The sequence below is a fragment of the Tupaia chinensis genome, unplaced genomic scaffold (assembly GCF_000334495.1).
Source record: "Tupaia chinensis unplaced genomic scaffold, TupChi_1.0 Scaffold000252_1, whole genome shotgun sequence".
NCBI classification, from domain to species: Eukaryota; Metazoa; Chordata; class Mammalia; order Scandentia; family Tupaiidae; genus Tupaia; species Tupaia belangeri.
Window position 1 is genome coordinate 5,916,670 of NW_006159732.1, and position 17,666 is coordinate 5,934,335.

General features: G+C 41.2%; 1 protein-coding gene across 1 annotated transcript; it reads left to right on the plus strand.

Moving 5' to 3' along the window:
• The first annotated feature begins 3,920 nt into the window (after nt 1-3,920).
• Nucleotides 3,921-17,666, plus strand: CUNH6orf141 (chromosome unknown C6orf141 homolog). The gene is made up of 7 exons (XM_006149120.3): nt 3,921-4,047; nt 8,343-8,532; nt 9,442-9,463; nt 11,642-12,806; nt 13,505-13,552; nt 13,693-13,756; nt 17,133-17,666. Exons 1-4 carry the CDS (start codon nt 3,921-3,923, stop codon nt 12,509-12,511), a joined length of 1,209 nt encoding a protein of 402 aa, XP_006149182.1. The 3' UTR covers nt 12,512-12,806; nt 13,505-13,552; nt 13,693-13,756; nt 17,133-17,666.

The window sequence follows — 17,666 nt, forward strand, 5'->3', positions numbered from 1 at the left end:
TTTTTTTTTTGCTATAGGGCGTGTGCACTCGCCAGACAGACAGAGAGACAGAAAGAGAGAAATCACTCCCCAGGGGGATGGCCACGCCACAATCCCTTCTCCTCCATTCTTCCCTTGGGATCTTGGGCATGCACGCACACACGCCTGGCATGAGTTTTAAGCCACCGGGTCCGGGTCGCAAACTGCGGTAGACTATGTGGGAGTCCAGCGACATAGCCATTACACTAACTGCTGGTCCCGATGGTATTCATTTCTTGAGGGAAGTTGTTACACCCACTTATTCCTGCCTTAAATAATTCAAAAACTCACAAAAAGAATGTCTAATGTGTGGTGTTCCTCTTACTAGTTTATGTGCAACTTTCTATTCTATTAATAGACCTGTTCGGAGGTTTTTGTTGTTGCTGTTTGTTGTTTCAGTTTTCTAGGAGGTGAGTGTGCTCACCAGGGAGAGTGAGAGGGAAAGTGAGGAAGCACCCCCAGGGGGATGGCCACACCACAATCCCTTCACCTCCATTCTCCTCTCAGGATTTGGGGCATGCATACATACTTGCCCCACATATTTACCCAATCACCAGGTATGAGACTCAAATCAGCCATATAGGATCCAGCCGCCTTAACCACTACACCATTGGCTGGTCCCAGATCTATGTATTTTAAAGACAAAATATGCTTTAGGTTTTAGACACTGTTAAGCGTATTGTTTGTATTAGGACTATTAGCTATTTCCTTAATACTATGCAGTTCTGGCAATGAACACTAGATGGCAGATTTTAGTTCTGGATTATTTCCCAGCACAGGGAGCCTGTGAGTTGTTCTACAATAGTTGTTAATTAGAGGGTTTCTTTTTTTTCTACTTTTTTGTCTAGTTGATTTCAGTAGATATCGATAAGCTTAATTACTGCATCAAAGAATATGAGTATTTTAAAATTTCAATATGTAATATGACACACTTGTCTCAAATAATTATGGTAATTTATCCCATTTGAACTCCCTGTCACATAACTGAGACAATTTGCTTACATTGTAAGCAATAAATTAAAACACTTTGCTAATTTGATGGGGGAGAACTTCTTTTTATTAAAATTATGCAATTTGGGGGCTGGCAGGTGTTGTGGTGGTTAAAGGTGCTGGACTCCTATATGGCCGACAATGGTTCAAGTCCCGGACCTAGTGACTTGCTTTCTCACTTTCTCTGTCTCTCTCTGATCAAACTGGAAAATAATCATAATAAAGTTAAATAAAAATAATCTAAAAAAATTTTAAATGTATGCAACTTTGATTTCCGACAACATTAATCATTTGTTTTATCCTATTTATTGTGAGAGGTCATGTGTCCTCACCAGAAAGAAAGTGAGAGGGAAAGTGAGAAAGCACACCCCAGGGGGATGGCCACACCACCTCTTCCATTCTCCTCTCAGGATTTTGGGCATGCATGCATACTTGCCCCACGTGTTTACCCAGTCACCAGGTCTGAGATGAAAAAAGCCCATCCCAATAGAGCGTGGCCACCCTACAAAACTTTTTCCTTCATCATTTCATCCAGTCTGGATTTGGATCATGTGCCTGGCATATTTTTCAACCCGCCAGGGTGGGACTCAACTTTCTATGCACTGAGCTTAACTGCTGTGCTGTGTGCAGGTCCTGAAATTTTGCTTTTAATTAAATATCTGTGAAATTTATTTTGGTTTATGAATGTGAGTTGAATTCCAATTTTTAAATAACTATTAAGTTTCTTTTTTTTTTTAAGAGGTTGTTGCTATAGGGCGCGTGTGCTCGCCAGACAGAGAGAGACAGAGGGACAGAAAGCGAGAAATAACCCCCCAGGGGGGATGGCCATGCCACAATCCCTTCTCCTCCATTCTCCTCTAGTGATCTTGGGCATGCATGCACACACGCGTCTGGTGTGAATTGTGGCCACCGGGTCCAGGACTCGAACCGCGGTTGACTATATGGGAGTCCAGCGACATAGCCATTACACTAACTGCTGGTCCTAGTAACTATTAAATTTCTAACAAGATTTGTAGATAGGAAACTTGAGTTTTTTGAATAGTGATGACTGAAGTCCAATCATATATGGTCAAGTTATTAATGAGGTCATTATAATTGATTATCACATATTTATTTAAAGATATCCAAGATTTAGACTGAAGCACTTTTAGGACCAATACATGGCATAATGGTTACATCGCTGGACTCCCACATAGTCTAACACAATTCCAGTACCTGACCTGGCGGCTTAAAACTCATGCTTGGCATGTGTGCGTGCATGTCCAAGATCCGGAGAGGAGAATGGAGGAGAAGGGATTGTGATATGGCCATCTCCCAGGGGTGATTTCTCATTTTCTGTCTCTGTCTCTCTTGCAAGTGTACACTCCCTATAGCAAAAATCTCTCTTAAAAATAAAAAACCTGAAATACTTCTGCTTTGCCTTACTCTTCAGTTTTATAGCCAAAAGTAGGAAAGTGATATTTCTTTTAAAATGTATCATTGAGCATGATATGACTTCTTGTTCTAGAATAGGAAAAACAGTATGCTAAAGATATTGGTTCTAGGAGAACAAAGCACAAGGTTAATTTTCATTTCTTGTTTTTGTCCTTCTGGGGATAGACAAGTTTATTTTAAAACTCATATGTGAAATGAATAGGTAAAATCATTTTTCTTTTTCTTTTTCTTTCTTTTTTTTTTTTTTTGAGAGAGAGATTTTACTCATCACATGTATGTGAGTTTGCCAGAGAGACAGAAAGCAAGAACTCATCCCCCCCAGAGGGGATGGCCATGCTGCAATCCCTTCTCCTCGATTCTCCTCTCAGGATTTTGGGCACACATGCACATGTGCCTGGTGTGGATTTAATCCACTGGATCCAGGACTCAAACTGCAGTCAACTACATGGGAGTCCAGCAATGTAATCATCACACCATCGGCAGGTCACTAGAAATATAAATTCTATATTAAATATTTCTGAATTAGTATTAAGCTTTTTAGGTGTGATAGGGATAAAGTAGTTACATACGAATTTATTGTTTTAAATGCATTCTGCATTATTATTTAGTAGTAAAGTGTGATATATGTAACTTAATTTCAAATGGTCCCTGGTAATGTCCCTATATATCTGGGAGTTTTATGGGTTAATGGAGACAGAGATCGAAAGTGATAAATATTAATAACTAATGAATCCAGATGAAGGTCACATAACTGTGTATAATAGCATTTTTTAACTGTTTTAGTTTTAAATAAAAATAAAACTATTGGTAAAGTGACAGATTAGCAGGCAGCTCAAACTGTGTACAAAGGACTAACAGAAGTCATCACAAGTTTAAAAAAAAAACATTATTTTTAAAATATTTTCACTTTTTCTTGAGTACAATTTTTTTTTATAGTTTCACTGATAAGCCCATAAGCAATAATTATTAGGACCTAGTCCACTTACAATGTTTACCCTACTCAAAAACCTTAAACCCAGACTTGGGAGACAAGAGTGTCCATAACTGATGATGGAAACCCAAGGGAAAGAATGCAGATGTGGACAAGAAGAACGAAAGAGTAGCCAGAGCTCCAAGGAGTAGAAGGAATAGTACAATAAATGCAATCAAGATAGAGAAAAAGGGCCAACTTGGTTGATTCACCAGTGATGCTAGATACTGTTCTAGGTATCGGGGACACAGCAGTGAGGTTACATTGCAGTTCACACCAAAGAAACAATAACCCCCGCCTTCACTCTCAGGGAAATGGCGTTGTCTAAGGGGCAGGAACTGTTCTGCAGACTCAGTGTGGATTAACTCCTTCTATAAGATTGCTTCTGTTCTTACTCTGACTTTTCACATGGTGAAACTGGCAAGAAGAGTGAAGTTTCCTGCGACTGTATAGCAGAGCTAGGAATTAAATCTAGTAAGTTTATCTCCATCATTCACGCTCTTAAATGATGTACTATGTCACATTAGAAAGTCAGAAAGAAGGACGAAAAATAAAGAAGAGAGAGAAAGGAGAAAGTGTGGAGGAACGGTTAAAGAGTTGCAAAGTATGGTCAGAGGAAAAGATAGCTGTCAGGAGTAATAAACTGCAGGAGACCTAAAACTTATGACTTTCTTAATGAAATTATGGTATTGAAAATAAGAAATGCATAAGACTGTCCTTGAGCACAAAAAGAAATAGAGACAGGAGTTGACTAATGATCAGTTCAACTTACTGTGCCATTTTGCCCTTGAGGGGTGAATTACGAAGTATATACTAGAGATAAAGAGGGATTATTACTAACAGTTTCTTTGAGCTCATGGACATTCCAGATCAACCTGTTTTCAAACTTGCTGAACAACAGACAATATTTTCCACCCACATGACTGTGTTGCTATAACGTGGCACATTCATAAACCTTGAAATGGGGCTGCATATTTGGGGAATGAGATCTTTATGGATGTGAAATATTATTGAGGGCCAGCCTGTGGCCTGGTCTATAGGACAGCTGGATCCCACGTAACCCACTGCACAGTTTAAGTCCCAAACACAGAGGCTTGAAAATTATGCCAGAAGGGCTGATAGGTGTTTACTAAACAAGGTGCTAGACTCCTACATGGTCAAATGTGGTTCAAGTCCTGGACTCAGTGACTTGAAACTCATGCTGAGCACATGTGCATGCGTGCCCAGAATCACAAGAGGAGAATGGAGGAGAAGGGATTGCAGCAGCATCATCCCCATGGAGGGTGATTCTCACTTTCTGCTTCTCTGCCTCTGTCTTTCTGGCAAGTACAAGCCCTATAGCAAAAATATCTCCAAAGAAAGAAAGAAAAAAAAGAAGAAAAGAAAAAAGAGAGAGAGAGAGAGAAAAGAAAGGAAGGAAGGATAAAAGGAAGAAGGAAGGAAGGAAAGGAGAAAGCAAGAAAGGAAGGAAGGAAGGAAGGAAGGAAGGAAGGAAGGAAGGAAGGAAGGAAGGAAGGAAAAATATATGCCAGGACTGTGTGCGCTCATGCCCAAAAATTCTGAAAGGAGGAAGAGATGGAAGAGAAGGGGTTGCGGTTGGACTATTCCCCATAGATTCCTCTCTCACTTTCCCTTTCTCTCTTGGTGTTTCTCTGGCAAGTGCACAAGCTCTCTGGTGAATTAAAATAAAATAAAATAAAATAAAATCCTAACCTGATCTCGAGTACGTTGATTATATAATAATGTAATGGAAAGAAAACTTACCTCATACCCTTAACATTTTTTATTATAACCTAGTCAGGATTTGTAACATTTATTTTAGTAATCCAAGTGACTATTTTTCATGAAATATTTAATACATATTAATTTATACAGAGCCAAAGATTAAGTGATTTCTTGAATAGAGCACATGGAGCTGTTGAACAGATCAGCTTTTGTTTATGCTCAAGATTGGTATGGGCTAGTGAACATTGGTTGTTTATTACCATGAATAGCTGACTCTATTACTAGTGAAGCAATTTCCTGCTTAGTAAGTTGCTTATTCATACTCAGTCAGAGAGACCAGTCTTAACTCTTGAACTCTAGTGGAGAAAATGATGACGAATATACTTCAAAATCTTGAATAATGCAGGTAGCTGACACAGAATTATGATCCTAAAATCTCATTTAAGCAGCTACTACTCAGAGTCTTATATGAGTCATCACTTACAGTTAACTAGCAAACAGTATTCTTCGTCCTTTAATCTCATATTTTTAAAGTCTTGCCAATGTCATTTCAGAGATTCCACCTCTCTATAGAGTAAAAATGTTTAGATTTAGAAGTTTCATTATATGTTTATATAAATATATATTTATATATGTACTTTATTCTACCAAGTTAGCATAGACTACAGTCTCAAGTCCAACCTTTTCTATTTTCTTCCAGGAACACATGTACTGATCACTCAAAATTTAAACCAAAATCCATGTTTCAGAAAGTTACTTCAGGCATTGGCCACATTGCTTAATGTTTAGTAGGTGCTCAAATCCCACATGACTGATCAGTTTGAATCCCAGCTCCAGCAGCTTGAAAAACATGCCGGGCATGTGAGCGTGCATGCCCCAAATCCCAATAGGATGAAGAAATGGAGACAAAGGGATTGTGACATAACTATGTCCCACTATGAGGTACTCTCCACCCCACCCCTGTCTCTGTCTCTGGTGAGCTTACATGCCCTCTGGCAATCAAAAAAAAAAGTTATTTCAAGGTTCATTTGTGGTGGCACGGGCACTGCTTTGTGATACTAGAGCCATGTGGAAAACCAGGCTTTGGATCCCAGGTCGAACATGCCAGGCACACCCAAGACCCTGATTCTGGAAGTCTGGAAGAAGGACAGCAGCATGGGAAAACCTTTTTGGGTGCTTCTCAACTCTTTCATTCACAAGAAAGAAATAAACTTTTTAAAAATTTACTTCATTTTTTACTTTATCTTAGACCAGGGACTAAGCTGCTTGATGTTTACAAAATTGCCACACTCCACTCTTCCTTAAGTTTATAATTACTAGCATTTTCTCATTTATACTGAGATAATGTGTCTGGTCCTCATTTCTCAGCTTAAGCCTTTCGCTTTTGCATCTTCCCCTGAGGATCTCATCAAACACTACACTTTGGATTCTCAGTTTTGGAGAACAATTACATTAAATTTTAAAATATCTTATAGCATGGGCTGGCCCATAGCATGATGATTGAAGTGGTTGGATCCCACATGGCCATTGCATGGGTTGAGTCCTGAACCCAGTGGCTTGAGAGCCAGCCCACATGTGTGGGCTCAAAATCATGAAAGGAGGGAGAGATGGGGCCAGCAGATGGCATGATAGTTAAAGGCGCAGGATTCCCACATGGCCGACTGGTCTTAGACCTGGTGGATTGCTTTTTTGTTTTCCATTTCTCTCTCTTTTCTCTGGTCAAATTGAAATAATAACAGTAATAATCATCATCATAATAATAAATGGAATTCAATACATAAATAATTCTTAGAGCCAGGAAGTGGTGTGGTGGTTAAAGGTGCTGGACTCCCACATGGCTAACTGTGGTTTGAGTCCGAGACCCAGTGATTTGATTTCTCACTTTCTCTCTCTCTATCTCTCTGGTCAAATTAAAAATGATAACAATATTAGTAATACATGAAATTAGATAAATAATTAAAAAATAATTCTTTAAAAACAAAAAAGAGGGAGAGATGGAGAAGACCATGCCTTATGTTGGATCCCTCGCTGGATCCCAGTGATCAACTCTCACTTTCTCTCAATGCACATGCTTTCTGGCAAATTTAAAAAGAAAAAAATCTGTAGACTTAATAGTTTATAACAGGTTACCAGAAGAATTGTGTCATTTAAACTCCATAAGAACCCTCAGAAACAAGCAGGGCTGGTATCATTTATAACTTGTAGATGAGAGCACATGTTTAGAGACATCAGGAGACTTGCCCAGGGTAATGAGGTCCTGCCCAAGGTAATAAGGTCCTGCCCAGGGTAATAAGGTCCTGCTCAGGGTAGTGAGGTTCACACAGGTCTCCTGATTCTTTGTCTCACCTTGTTTTCTTTGCATAATCTCAGCTCTCCAAGACCTGAGAATCTTAGTTATAAAAATAATAACAAAAATGATTAAAATCTCTCTTAAAAGGGTAGTAGTTCTCAAGATCTATCCATTATAAGACTGGATTTTATTTATGTAGAATAACCTCATACCACTCTCAAACTTGAACTTCATGTTCATCTAGGCTATTCGTTTCCTCTTTTTGATATTCAGTCAAACTGTCTGCAGTGATTGGTTTGGGTGTGGTTATAAGGATCTCTCATACTATGCCTAAGAATCAGGTCTTATTTTTGTAGCTATGGAGATTAATGAGGAAGGGATAGAATGGAAAAAGTTATGAAGGAAGTAGGATTTACAATGCTGCCTTAGGTATGTTGAGTAGAAACAGCTGCTGAGAGGAAGGCAAGAAAGTAGACTTGCCAGTCATGTTAATCTTTGAAAGAAAGAGGAAGCAAATTTAATAGAATAAACAATTAACTAATTTTAGACATTTTGGATTTAGAACATGCAGAAGAAAAGTCAAGTAGAAAAAAAATTTTTAAGAGAATAGAGGTTTACTCAGTTCATGTTGAAAGAAATACAGTAGAGATGGAACCAGATGAAGATAAGTAGAGGAAGTCTTAGAGAAAGGTTTTTTAAACAATTTTTACATATATATTTTTATTATTCATATTTAAATCGCTATACATCATTTAGATTGTGAAGAGACTTTACCCAGCATGAGATACACCTCAGTCCAGCCCAGTTGAGACCACCAAATTGAACAGGAGCATTATTTTACTAGGTTAGCCTGTGGTAAGAAACAATCCCCAAATTTCATTGGTTTATGAAAATGAAACTATATTTTGTGCTCAGATTATACATCAGCTGCTGCTACTCTGCTGGATTCTACTCAGCTTCATACCACATGTTGTCTTCATTTTGGGATCACTGCCAAGATGGCAGCCTTGATCTGGGATATGCCCAAAGAAAACCTTGTGACAATACTACATGCTTCTGCTCAGATGCATCCAATGTCAAAGCTGCTTATATTCCATAAGCTGCAGTGAGTCACATGGCCAAAGTCAACATCAGTGGGGTGATGTTAACTTTTCCCATGGATAAAATCAAGGGGAGTATTTTCAACTTGTGAGAAGAGCAATACCAAAGAAAATATTGTCCTAGTCACATGTGTGTCTCCATATTTTCCATTGCACCATAGTTCATAGTATTGCCTCATCCAGAATACCCTATTTGTCACTTCTGTATCCAAATTCTGTTATAACAGCTTAAACAGGCCTATTCCATGGATGATGGTTAAGGTAACTGGATCCCACATGGCCAACTGTGCAGTTCAAGTCCTGGACCCAGCAACATGAAGAAACATGCCAGGCACATGTGTGTACATGCCCAAAATCCCCCCAAAAGAAATAGAGACAAAAGGATCACAGCATGAATGTTCCCCATAGAGGGTGCTTTTTCGTTTTCTTTCTTTCTCTCTCTCTCTCTCCATCTCTCTCTGGAAAGTGCCTGCACTCTCTGACAAAATTTTAAAAAATTGAATAACAGTAGCTTGTACTGTTTGTTGCCTAGCGGATTGTTTCTCCATCATAGAAGCCAAGGGCTTCATTGACTATATCTTTTCTTCAGTAGACTGCTTCTGAGTGGGATTTTGATTCTTGAGTAAATGATTCAAGGGCAAGTGAGAGAGTTGGAATTCATTCTATCTAACAATGGAATCTGCTATGAGACTGCTTCTGTGGTACCAACTTGCTATTCCTCTGCAAAAGATTTTGCTTTTATCCAGTTTGAAGTCTGGTACTCCCTACTTCCCAACAAATCCGTGAGCTCTTAATGACTTTATGATAAAGTCTGTTTTCCTTAAGTGAACTTGAGTTGGTATATCAGTCAGCTTTGGCTACCATAATAAAATACCATAGACTGGGTGACTTAACCAAAATTTATTTTCTCACAGACTTGGAGGCTGGAATTCTGAGGTAAGAGTCAGCCAGCAAGGCCAAGTTCTGGTGAGGGCTCTCTTCCTGGCTTGCAAATGGTTTCCTTCTTGGTAGGCCTCACATGGCAGAGAGAAAGAGAAAGAGAAAGAAGGATCATAGCTCTCTTTCTCATCTTCTAAGGCCACTGTCTTTTTGGATTAAAGGCATTACTTGCATGATTTGGTTTAACCATAATTACCTCCTAAAGAACCTATCTCCTGATATAGTCACATTGGGAGTCAGAATTTCAAACTATAAATTTAGGGGAGACAAAATTCAACATTGAGCAGTTAGTTTCTGTAGCTTCCAGCTAAAGTACCGAAACCCCTAAAGGCAGAATTTCATTTTTTTTCCATGGAGCTTTCTCAACTACTTTAGCTCTCACCCCTTTCCTTTCTTTTACTTTTTAAAAATCTTTTTTTTTCCTAAATTAAACTCCTTAACATAATTTTATCCTTAAATTTTTAAACTTATTTAGTGTCATAGTCTTAAAGTTAATCAAATCTAGTGTTCAAACTTGGTAGCTTGTTAGAAGCATCTGGGATATGTTTTTAAATGCCAATGACCTAAACTCCACTCCAGGCCAATTGAGATAAAAATCTCCTAGAGTGAGCCAGATAACAGTTTTTTTTTTTTTTTTGTTAATCATCATTAACAAAACAAAACAAAACTTTGCTAGGCGATTTTTAAGATACAATCATTTGAAAATTATTGAAGTAGTTCAATCTCATTTACAAATTGGAGACTTTGGTATTTAATGTACATTTGTTTTGTCTATCCAATCTGACTGCACCTTCCTAGTTGCAGAAATTCTTGCATTTACTTAGCAGCAATGACATACTTATACACATGGATGGGTCTCTAACAACCAATAGCTAAGTGGTCCTTAATTCTCCTCAGACATTAGTCATTTCAGAGGTGATTTATAAAACCATCTTACATACATTCTTCCCCCACCTCATCTGGTAGCAAGTGAGAGCTGAGCTTCACGTACAGCCATAGGTGAGAACCCCCATTGACCTATCTTGATAAAACTATGTGTGAGTGAGCATAACCTGTCATAACATGTCCAGCGCATTTCTCTCTAAAGACACAAAGCATTATCGGGACACATTTATTTACAAACAGATCTAATAAGAGTAAATGGGCTTTAGAATCTTTGCTGAAAGAGGACAGTCTGAATTGTGAATTCTGTTGCCAAAAGCACCAATGGCCAACTAATCTGTGAAGGTCTAGAGTATCCCTAGAGAGCCTTAGAGTTGGGATCTAGAACCAGATATAGAAATACAAATACTAGCCAATATGCTGAACTAGAAAATGTATTCTTAGTCACTCTACTGTCCCTAAACCTCTGCACCTTTTAAGTTCGTTTTTCAAGCCTCCAGGTCAAGATCTTCAACCGTGTAGTCAGCCATGTGGGATCCACCACCCTTAAGCACCAAGCCACGGCTGGCTCTTATAGTTTTTTTTGTTTGTTTGTTTGTTTGTTTTTGCCATAGGGCACGTGCGCTCACCAGACAGAGACAGAGAGACAGAAAACGAGAAATCACCCCCTAGGGGGGATGGTCATACCGCAATCCCTTCTCCTCTGGGGATCTTGGGCACACACACACGGCATGAGTTTTAAGCCACCAGGTCCAGGACGCGAACCCCGGTGGACTACATAGGAGTCTAGCCACATAGCCATTACGCTAACTGCTGGTCCCTCTTATAGTTAGTTTTAAATCTACAGTATTAAGTCCATTCCTGAGATAAACATTGAGCATAACCAAAATAAATAAAGGTTTGAGCCATCTTCTACATATTCTGGCATTCCAAAGGAAAAAGGACAAGCAACCAAACACTTTTCTCCAGGGCTTTTCCAGTCGACCCCTTTGATCTGCATTCGATTATCTTGGCAGCACGGTGGGGGTGATCTGGAGCAGACATGAAACCTATACAGAAGAATTTTGTTAGATTAGATCACTCGAAAAATAAGAAACCAACTTCCTTGTTCCTTCCCGTGGAGGAGCGTCCATGAAGGTCAACATACTTGTTTGGGGCATGGAGATAGGGGCCGCAGGGTTAGGGAGTCTTTTGTGCCAAACTAAGGAAGGATGGGAAACTAGGATAGAGCTGGGAAGTAACAGGGTACGGAATCAGACACGGCAACGCAAACAGGGCTGGGGGTGTGGCTAGGAAGCGGAAGAGAGCAGCGGGCTGAAGCCAGCCTTGCAGACTTGGAACGGCTGGAGGCGGCGAGTGGTCCCTGCCGGGAGCGGGAGGAGGCGGGGCTTGGCGCCCAGCAGGCCAGAGGCTGCGCCCGCCTCCAGCTCCGGCGCGTTGGGAGTCCGAACCTCCGCGGAGGCCGCGCCCGGGACTCCCAGTCCCGCACTCCGGAGCTCAACGGGAGCGTCCTGCTTGCTTAAACCGGTGAGAAAACGAACGGTGAATGACCCTCGCGCCAGGATGGGGACGGCAGGACCCCAGGGAGCTGCGAATCCCACGGACTGCCCTCGCACCCTGGGGCGCGTTGGGACCTCTCCACGCGAGGAGAGCCTTGGGGCGCCTCTGCCTCAGGGAGTCCCTGATCCCTCGGCGGCTCAGGCGAGCGGAAACCAGGACGGCGCCCACGAGGCACAGTGGGCAGGTGGGGCCGTCGGATCGCGGGCTGGCGGGAATGTGGCCTATGAGTCGTGGGTCAGAGAGAAAGTGCTTTTCCTTCTGCACCCGGAGAGGTGGCTGGGGACTCACGGGGCCTCTGCACCAGAAGAGGTGGCCATGGAGGAGACCTTCCCTCAGGCGGGCGGAGATGACCACGATCAGGAACTCGACTGCCCTTCTGCTCTCTTTCAACGGAAAAAGCGGATTTCTGGCAGGCGTATGGCCGCTTCCTCTGGAAACCCGCCGCCGGACCCCGCAGCCCCCCCGAAATCCGTACTCGTGCGCGTCGTGGATTATCAGGTGACACAGGAAGTGCTGTGGACCGCGTGGACTAAGGGTCGCATGACCACGAGGACGGAGGAGCGCTCCATGACGGCAGTCACTTTTCGCACTCATCCGGAGTAAGGCAGATGGTGGGGCGCCGGGACTCCTGTTGAACCCCGGAATTTCCGAGGACAGAGAGGCTCCCCAAGTCCTGGCCGCGGACTGGATGGGTTCACCAACTCCAAGGACCTGATTCTCTAGGGCGATTAAACCAGCAGGGGCCCGAGGAATGTTCCTGCGTGTTGGATGAACGACGATCCTTGGAAGAAAATGTTATTCCGGAACCCCAATCTGCAATTAACCAAGAGAACGAACCTTTTGAGAGGCTGGCGCAGTGCTTCAGGGAGGAAGGCGGTACCCAAGACACTGAAAAACTGTAAGCAACGTAATACCTCTTTTGTGACTTAAGTACTGTGCTGATCCAGGGACCTAAAACATTCAGAAGGAGAGAAAAGATATTGTCAAATTGGCAGACTGCAGGGGCTTTGAAAGCCTGTTGTTAATTCACGTTTTGCGGTAGCCCTCGGTTCACCTTTCTGTCTCTCCGCTTTCCTTTAGAATCTAAAATCGGAAGTCAAGTTGGTAGTCAGCTCTCTGCAAAGAGGGTGGGAGTGGGTGAGGAGAGAGGCTTGTTGTAAAAGCCAGGGGAAAGAAAAAGAAATGAGAAAATAAAACCAGAGCATCACATAAACGAAGTTTTTCTTGTTACTCACTTCTTGTCCTTGTTAGGAAGAAAAAGAGCAAAAAGGAGTGGAGAACAGAAGACTGAACTTGGAAGGTCACATGCTATTTAAAAGGGCTGTAACCCAAAGAATATCTAACTTAGTCCAGTAAAAATGCCTTTAATTGGTAATTTAATGTCAAAATACTGCATATAAATCTTCTAACCCAAGGATACATAGTACATAAAAATGAACGTCTTCCATAGTTCTTTATTAGTAGGATTTGTAGGCAAGAATGGATTGATTCTACATCTCTCCTGATGTTGAAAAAATCGCCTGGTGTCATTCAAACAACTCACTTTTTAAATTTTAATTATTTCTTTTTATAAACACCATCTTATTAATTGTTTAGTAGCTGGACTGATTTGGAAACCTGAGGATAAATGCTTGTCCCGTAAAGGTAAGCTGCTTGATCGTCCCAAGAATATTTGGGTATTTGGGTGCTGCGAGAATCAACAGTGGGACTCAGTATTTTGAGGACTAAATGGTTGAGCAGCGCCTTCTACTCCAGTGTTCTCTCCCTCTGCTTCTTGTTTTCAGTTTAAAACTTGAAATGCTCTTAAGAGATCATCTGGTCCCTTTTGCCTCCTGGCAAGCAAGATAGGTAAGTTATGACTTTGTTTTTACTTTGGATGAGCCAACCTAGGCCTCTAGTCACATACCTTGGGCAGGTCACACAGCAGTAATTGCATCAACTAACTAAATGGACAAAGAATGTGGTCATCACCCTGCTAAAGGTTTGCGAATGACCTTAGAGGTTACTTATTTCTGGGGTCTAGTAATGACTGAGGACATCTCAATTTTCTAACTTAATGTTTAATAGGAAGTGCTAGAATTATCATGATGTCCCTGAAGCCTGCAATGCCTCTTAGCTAGAGAATCATCAGGAACTTTTCAGGTCTCCAAAACCCTCAACTAAGAGAGGAATTCCATGTTCATAACTGTTTGATGAGACTAGCACGTGGTTTGGTGGATTCCCACATGACCAACTACAGTTTGAGTCCCAGACCTGGTGGCTTGCTTTCTCACTTTCCCTCTCTTTCTCTCTGTCTCTCTCTGGTGAATTAAAAATAATAATAAATGAAATGAAATAAGTAATTCTAAAAAAAAGATGCTTGGTGGATAGGAAACAACGTTAGCCCTTTATGATGAGTTCTTTCTCTTTATTTTTTTTATTATTTTTTTTTTTGGAGAGGTTTTTGCTATGGGGCACGTGCGCTTGCCAGACAGACAGAGAGACAGAAAGTGAGAAATCACCCCCCAGGGGGGATGGTCACGCCGCAATCCCTTCTCCTCCATTCTCCTCTCGGGATCTTGGGCACACACGCACATGTTCCCGGCGTGAGTTTAAGCCACCGGGTCCGGGACGCAAACCGCGGTCGACTATGTGCGACATAGCCATTACGCTAACCGCTGGTCCCTCTGCAACTTCTTGGTGGCTCTTATGTGAGAGGTTACCTTGGCAGATAAATTTCAGACCGGTGCTTACTAATTCTGTTGAGTCATCACATGTCCCAGGTGACTGCGCATTGGATAGAGGAAAGAAAAGCCTCTTACTCTGACCAAAGATGGTAGCCCCATTCGTTTGTCTTTTGTGGAGGCAAGGTCTGGAGTCTAGCATCCTGGGTTCACCACTGGCCCCACCTCTTAGTAACTGTGTGACCTGGGGCAAGGTGCCTAATCTCTATGTGCTGATACATAATACGAACCTCGTATATTTTGTCTAGGATTAAGTTAAGTGAAAATACTTAGGACACCACCTGGCATACAAATAATGTTCAAAGTTAGTTATTATTGGTGTGATCATTCTTGTTTAGGTCATTTCTCATCCAGGCTTCTGTCTTTGATTTAATACAAAGGACCGAAAACATATAACACAACAAACTGAATGAAAGCTAAACCAATGATTTTTTCTAAGACTCTTCTGCAATCCTGAGAGGAATTATTGCTACCTTTTCCTAAAATTTAGTGTATTCGTACATTTCTTAAATTCCTTAGAAATTGCCTCTGCATCTTATGTAAGGTTTCATGCTAAAGCAGAGAACTAAGGTGCACTGTTCAGAGTCTTGGAAAACCTTTCACAGAATAGTGAGTTCTTGCATGCAGGCATTTAGAATAATTTCTTGAGGACCTGTCCTAAAAATATCCCAGAAAAGTAGAATAGGCACAGTTTTCATTTTATCTCTTTTTTTGTCAAAAGTGCATTCATTTGAGTTAGCTTAATTCCTTTAATCCAAATATATTTCAGTTCATTTTAGGTTCTTTAAGTGAAATATTGAGTCAGCCCTCAGCCTAGTGGTGAAGAAAGCCAAATGCCCTATAGCTGACTGCAGCTCAAATCCCAGCCCTAGCAGCTCAAAAAACACACCATGTGTATGCATGTGTCTCCCAATCTGAGAGGATGAAAGAAGGGAGGAGAATGGACTGCATTGTTCTCGCCCCCATTAAAGGGTTCTCTCTCTTTCTCTCCTTCTGTTTCTCAGCCACTCTGTGGTGAGCACAGACTCCTCTAGCAATTAAAAAGAAAAAAATAGGGACCAGCAGTAGGCATAATGGCTGTGTCGCTGGACTCCCATGTAGCTGTCTGTGGTTCAGTCTCGGACCCGGTGGCTTAAATTCACGCCAGGCACGTGTGCGTGCCCAAGATCCTGAGAAGACAATGGAGGAGAAGGGATTGTGGTGTGGCCATTCTCCTCCGGGGGGTGATTTCTCACTTTCCATCTCTCTATCTCTCTCTGTCTTTCTGGCGAGCGCATGCGCCCTATAGCAAAAACCTCTCCAAAATAATAATAATAAACACCACCTGGCATACAAATAATGTTCAAAGTTAGTTATTATTGGTGTGATCATTCTTGTTTAGGTCATTTCTCATCCAGGCTTCTGTCTTTGATTTAATACAAAGGACCGAAAACATATAACACAACAAACTGAATGAAAGCTAAACCAATGATTTTTTCTAAGACTCTTCTGCAATCCTGAGAGGAATTATTGCTACCTTTTCCTAAAATTTAGTGTATTCGTACATTTCTTAAATTCCTTAGAAATTGCCTCTGCATCTTATGTAAGGTTTCATGCTAAAGCAGAGAACTAAGGTGCACTGTTCAGAGTCTTGGAAAACCTTTCACAGAATAGTGAGTTCTTGCATGCAGGCATTTAGAATAATTTCTTGAGGACCTGTCCTAAAAATATCCCAGAAAAGTAGAATAGGCACAGTTTTCATTTTATCTCTTTTTTTGTCAAAAGTGCATTCATTTGAGTTAGCTTAATTCCTTTAATCCAAATATATTTCAGTTCATTTTAGGTTCTTTAAGTGAAATATTGAGTCAGCCCTCAGCCTAGTGGTGAAGAAAGCCAAATGCCCTATAGCTGACTGCAGCTCAAATCCCAGCCCTAGCAGCTCAAAAAACACACCATGTGTATGCATGTGTCTCCCAATCTGAGAGGATGAAAGAAGGGAGGAGAATGGACTGCATTGTTCTCGCCCCCATTAAAGGGTTCTCTCTCTTTCTCTCCTTCTGTTTCTCAGCCACTCTGTGGTGAGCACAGACTCCTCTAGCAATTAAAAAGAAAAAAATAGGGACCAGCAGTAGGCATAATGGCTGTGTCGCTGGACTCCCATGTAGCTGTCTGTGGTTCAGTCTCGGACCCGGTGGCTTAAATGCACGCCAGGCACGTGTGCGTGCCCAAGATCCTGAGAAGACAATGGAGGAGAAGGGATTGTGGTGTGGCCATTCCCCCCCGGGGGGTGATTTCTCACTTTCCATCTCTCTATCTCTCTCTGTCTTTCTGGCGAGCGCATGCGCCCTATAGCAAAAACCTCTCCAAAATAATAATAATAAGTGTGGTATTATTTTTAAAGTGCTTATCCAGTTTCCCAGTTAGCCACCTACAATATGTTTATAGATTCCTTTCAACAGATGTCTCACTGACATAAAAAAAAAAAAAGATGAAGTTGAAGTACTGTTAAATTTGCTTCATAGGTGTTCATGATCCAAGCAGAACCAAAACCTGTGGAGAGCCTGAGGAGTCTTTCTTACTTACAAATGTCCTGGGAGTGCGTCCAATGTGAAACAAGCTCCTTTGATCTTTCCTCTACCTCAATGGAAACAAACAAACATCATCCGGAATTATACCAGGTGGATGGGTCACCTCAAAGACTTCCAGAAGTTACCTAGCCACTCGAGTGACCGTAAGACAAATGTCACAAATGTCACATAACCACATAGATCAGGCAAGTGCTGACTTGTCTTAAAACTCTTGTTCACAACCTTCGTCACCTTTGAGATGTGTTATACTTGACTTGCTGCTCTTATTCTTGTTACCACTGCTTGGTGATAAAATTCAATGTAGCTCTTTGCTTTAAGAAAAAAAAAAAAGAAGAAGAAGAAAGGAAGAAAAAAAAAGGAATCTTTTAATTAAAAGAAAAACTTGTGCTCACCGCAGAAAATTTTGAGGCAATATTATTTTTTGTGTGGAAAGAGAAGAGTGGAATAAAAGCAAAGATTCACCATGAA

Bases quoted from the DNA above. Each gene is read 5' to 3' on its own strand.
- CUNH6orf141 (XM_006149120.3), top strand. From the start codon at position 3,921: ATGTACTATGTCACATTAGAAAGTCAGAAAGAAGGACGAAAAATAAAG. The intron at 4,048-8,342 runs GTAATAAACTGC...TTTTGTGCTCAG, and splicing joins GGAAAAGATAGCTGTCAGGA to ATTATACATCAGCTGCTGCT. The intron at 8,533-9,441 runs GTGAGTCACATG...ATTTTCTCACAG, and splicing joins CTTATATTCCATAAGCTGCA to ACTTGGAGGCTGGAATTCTG.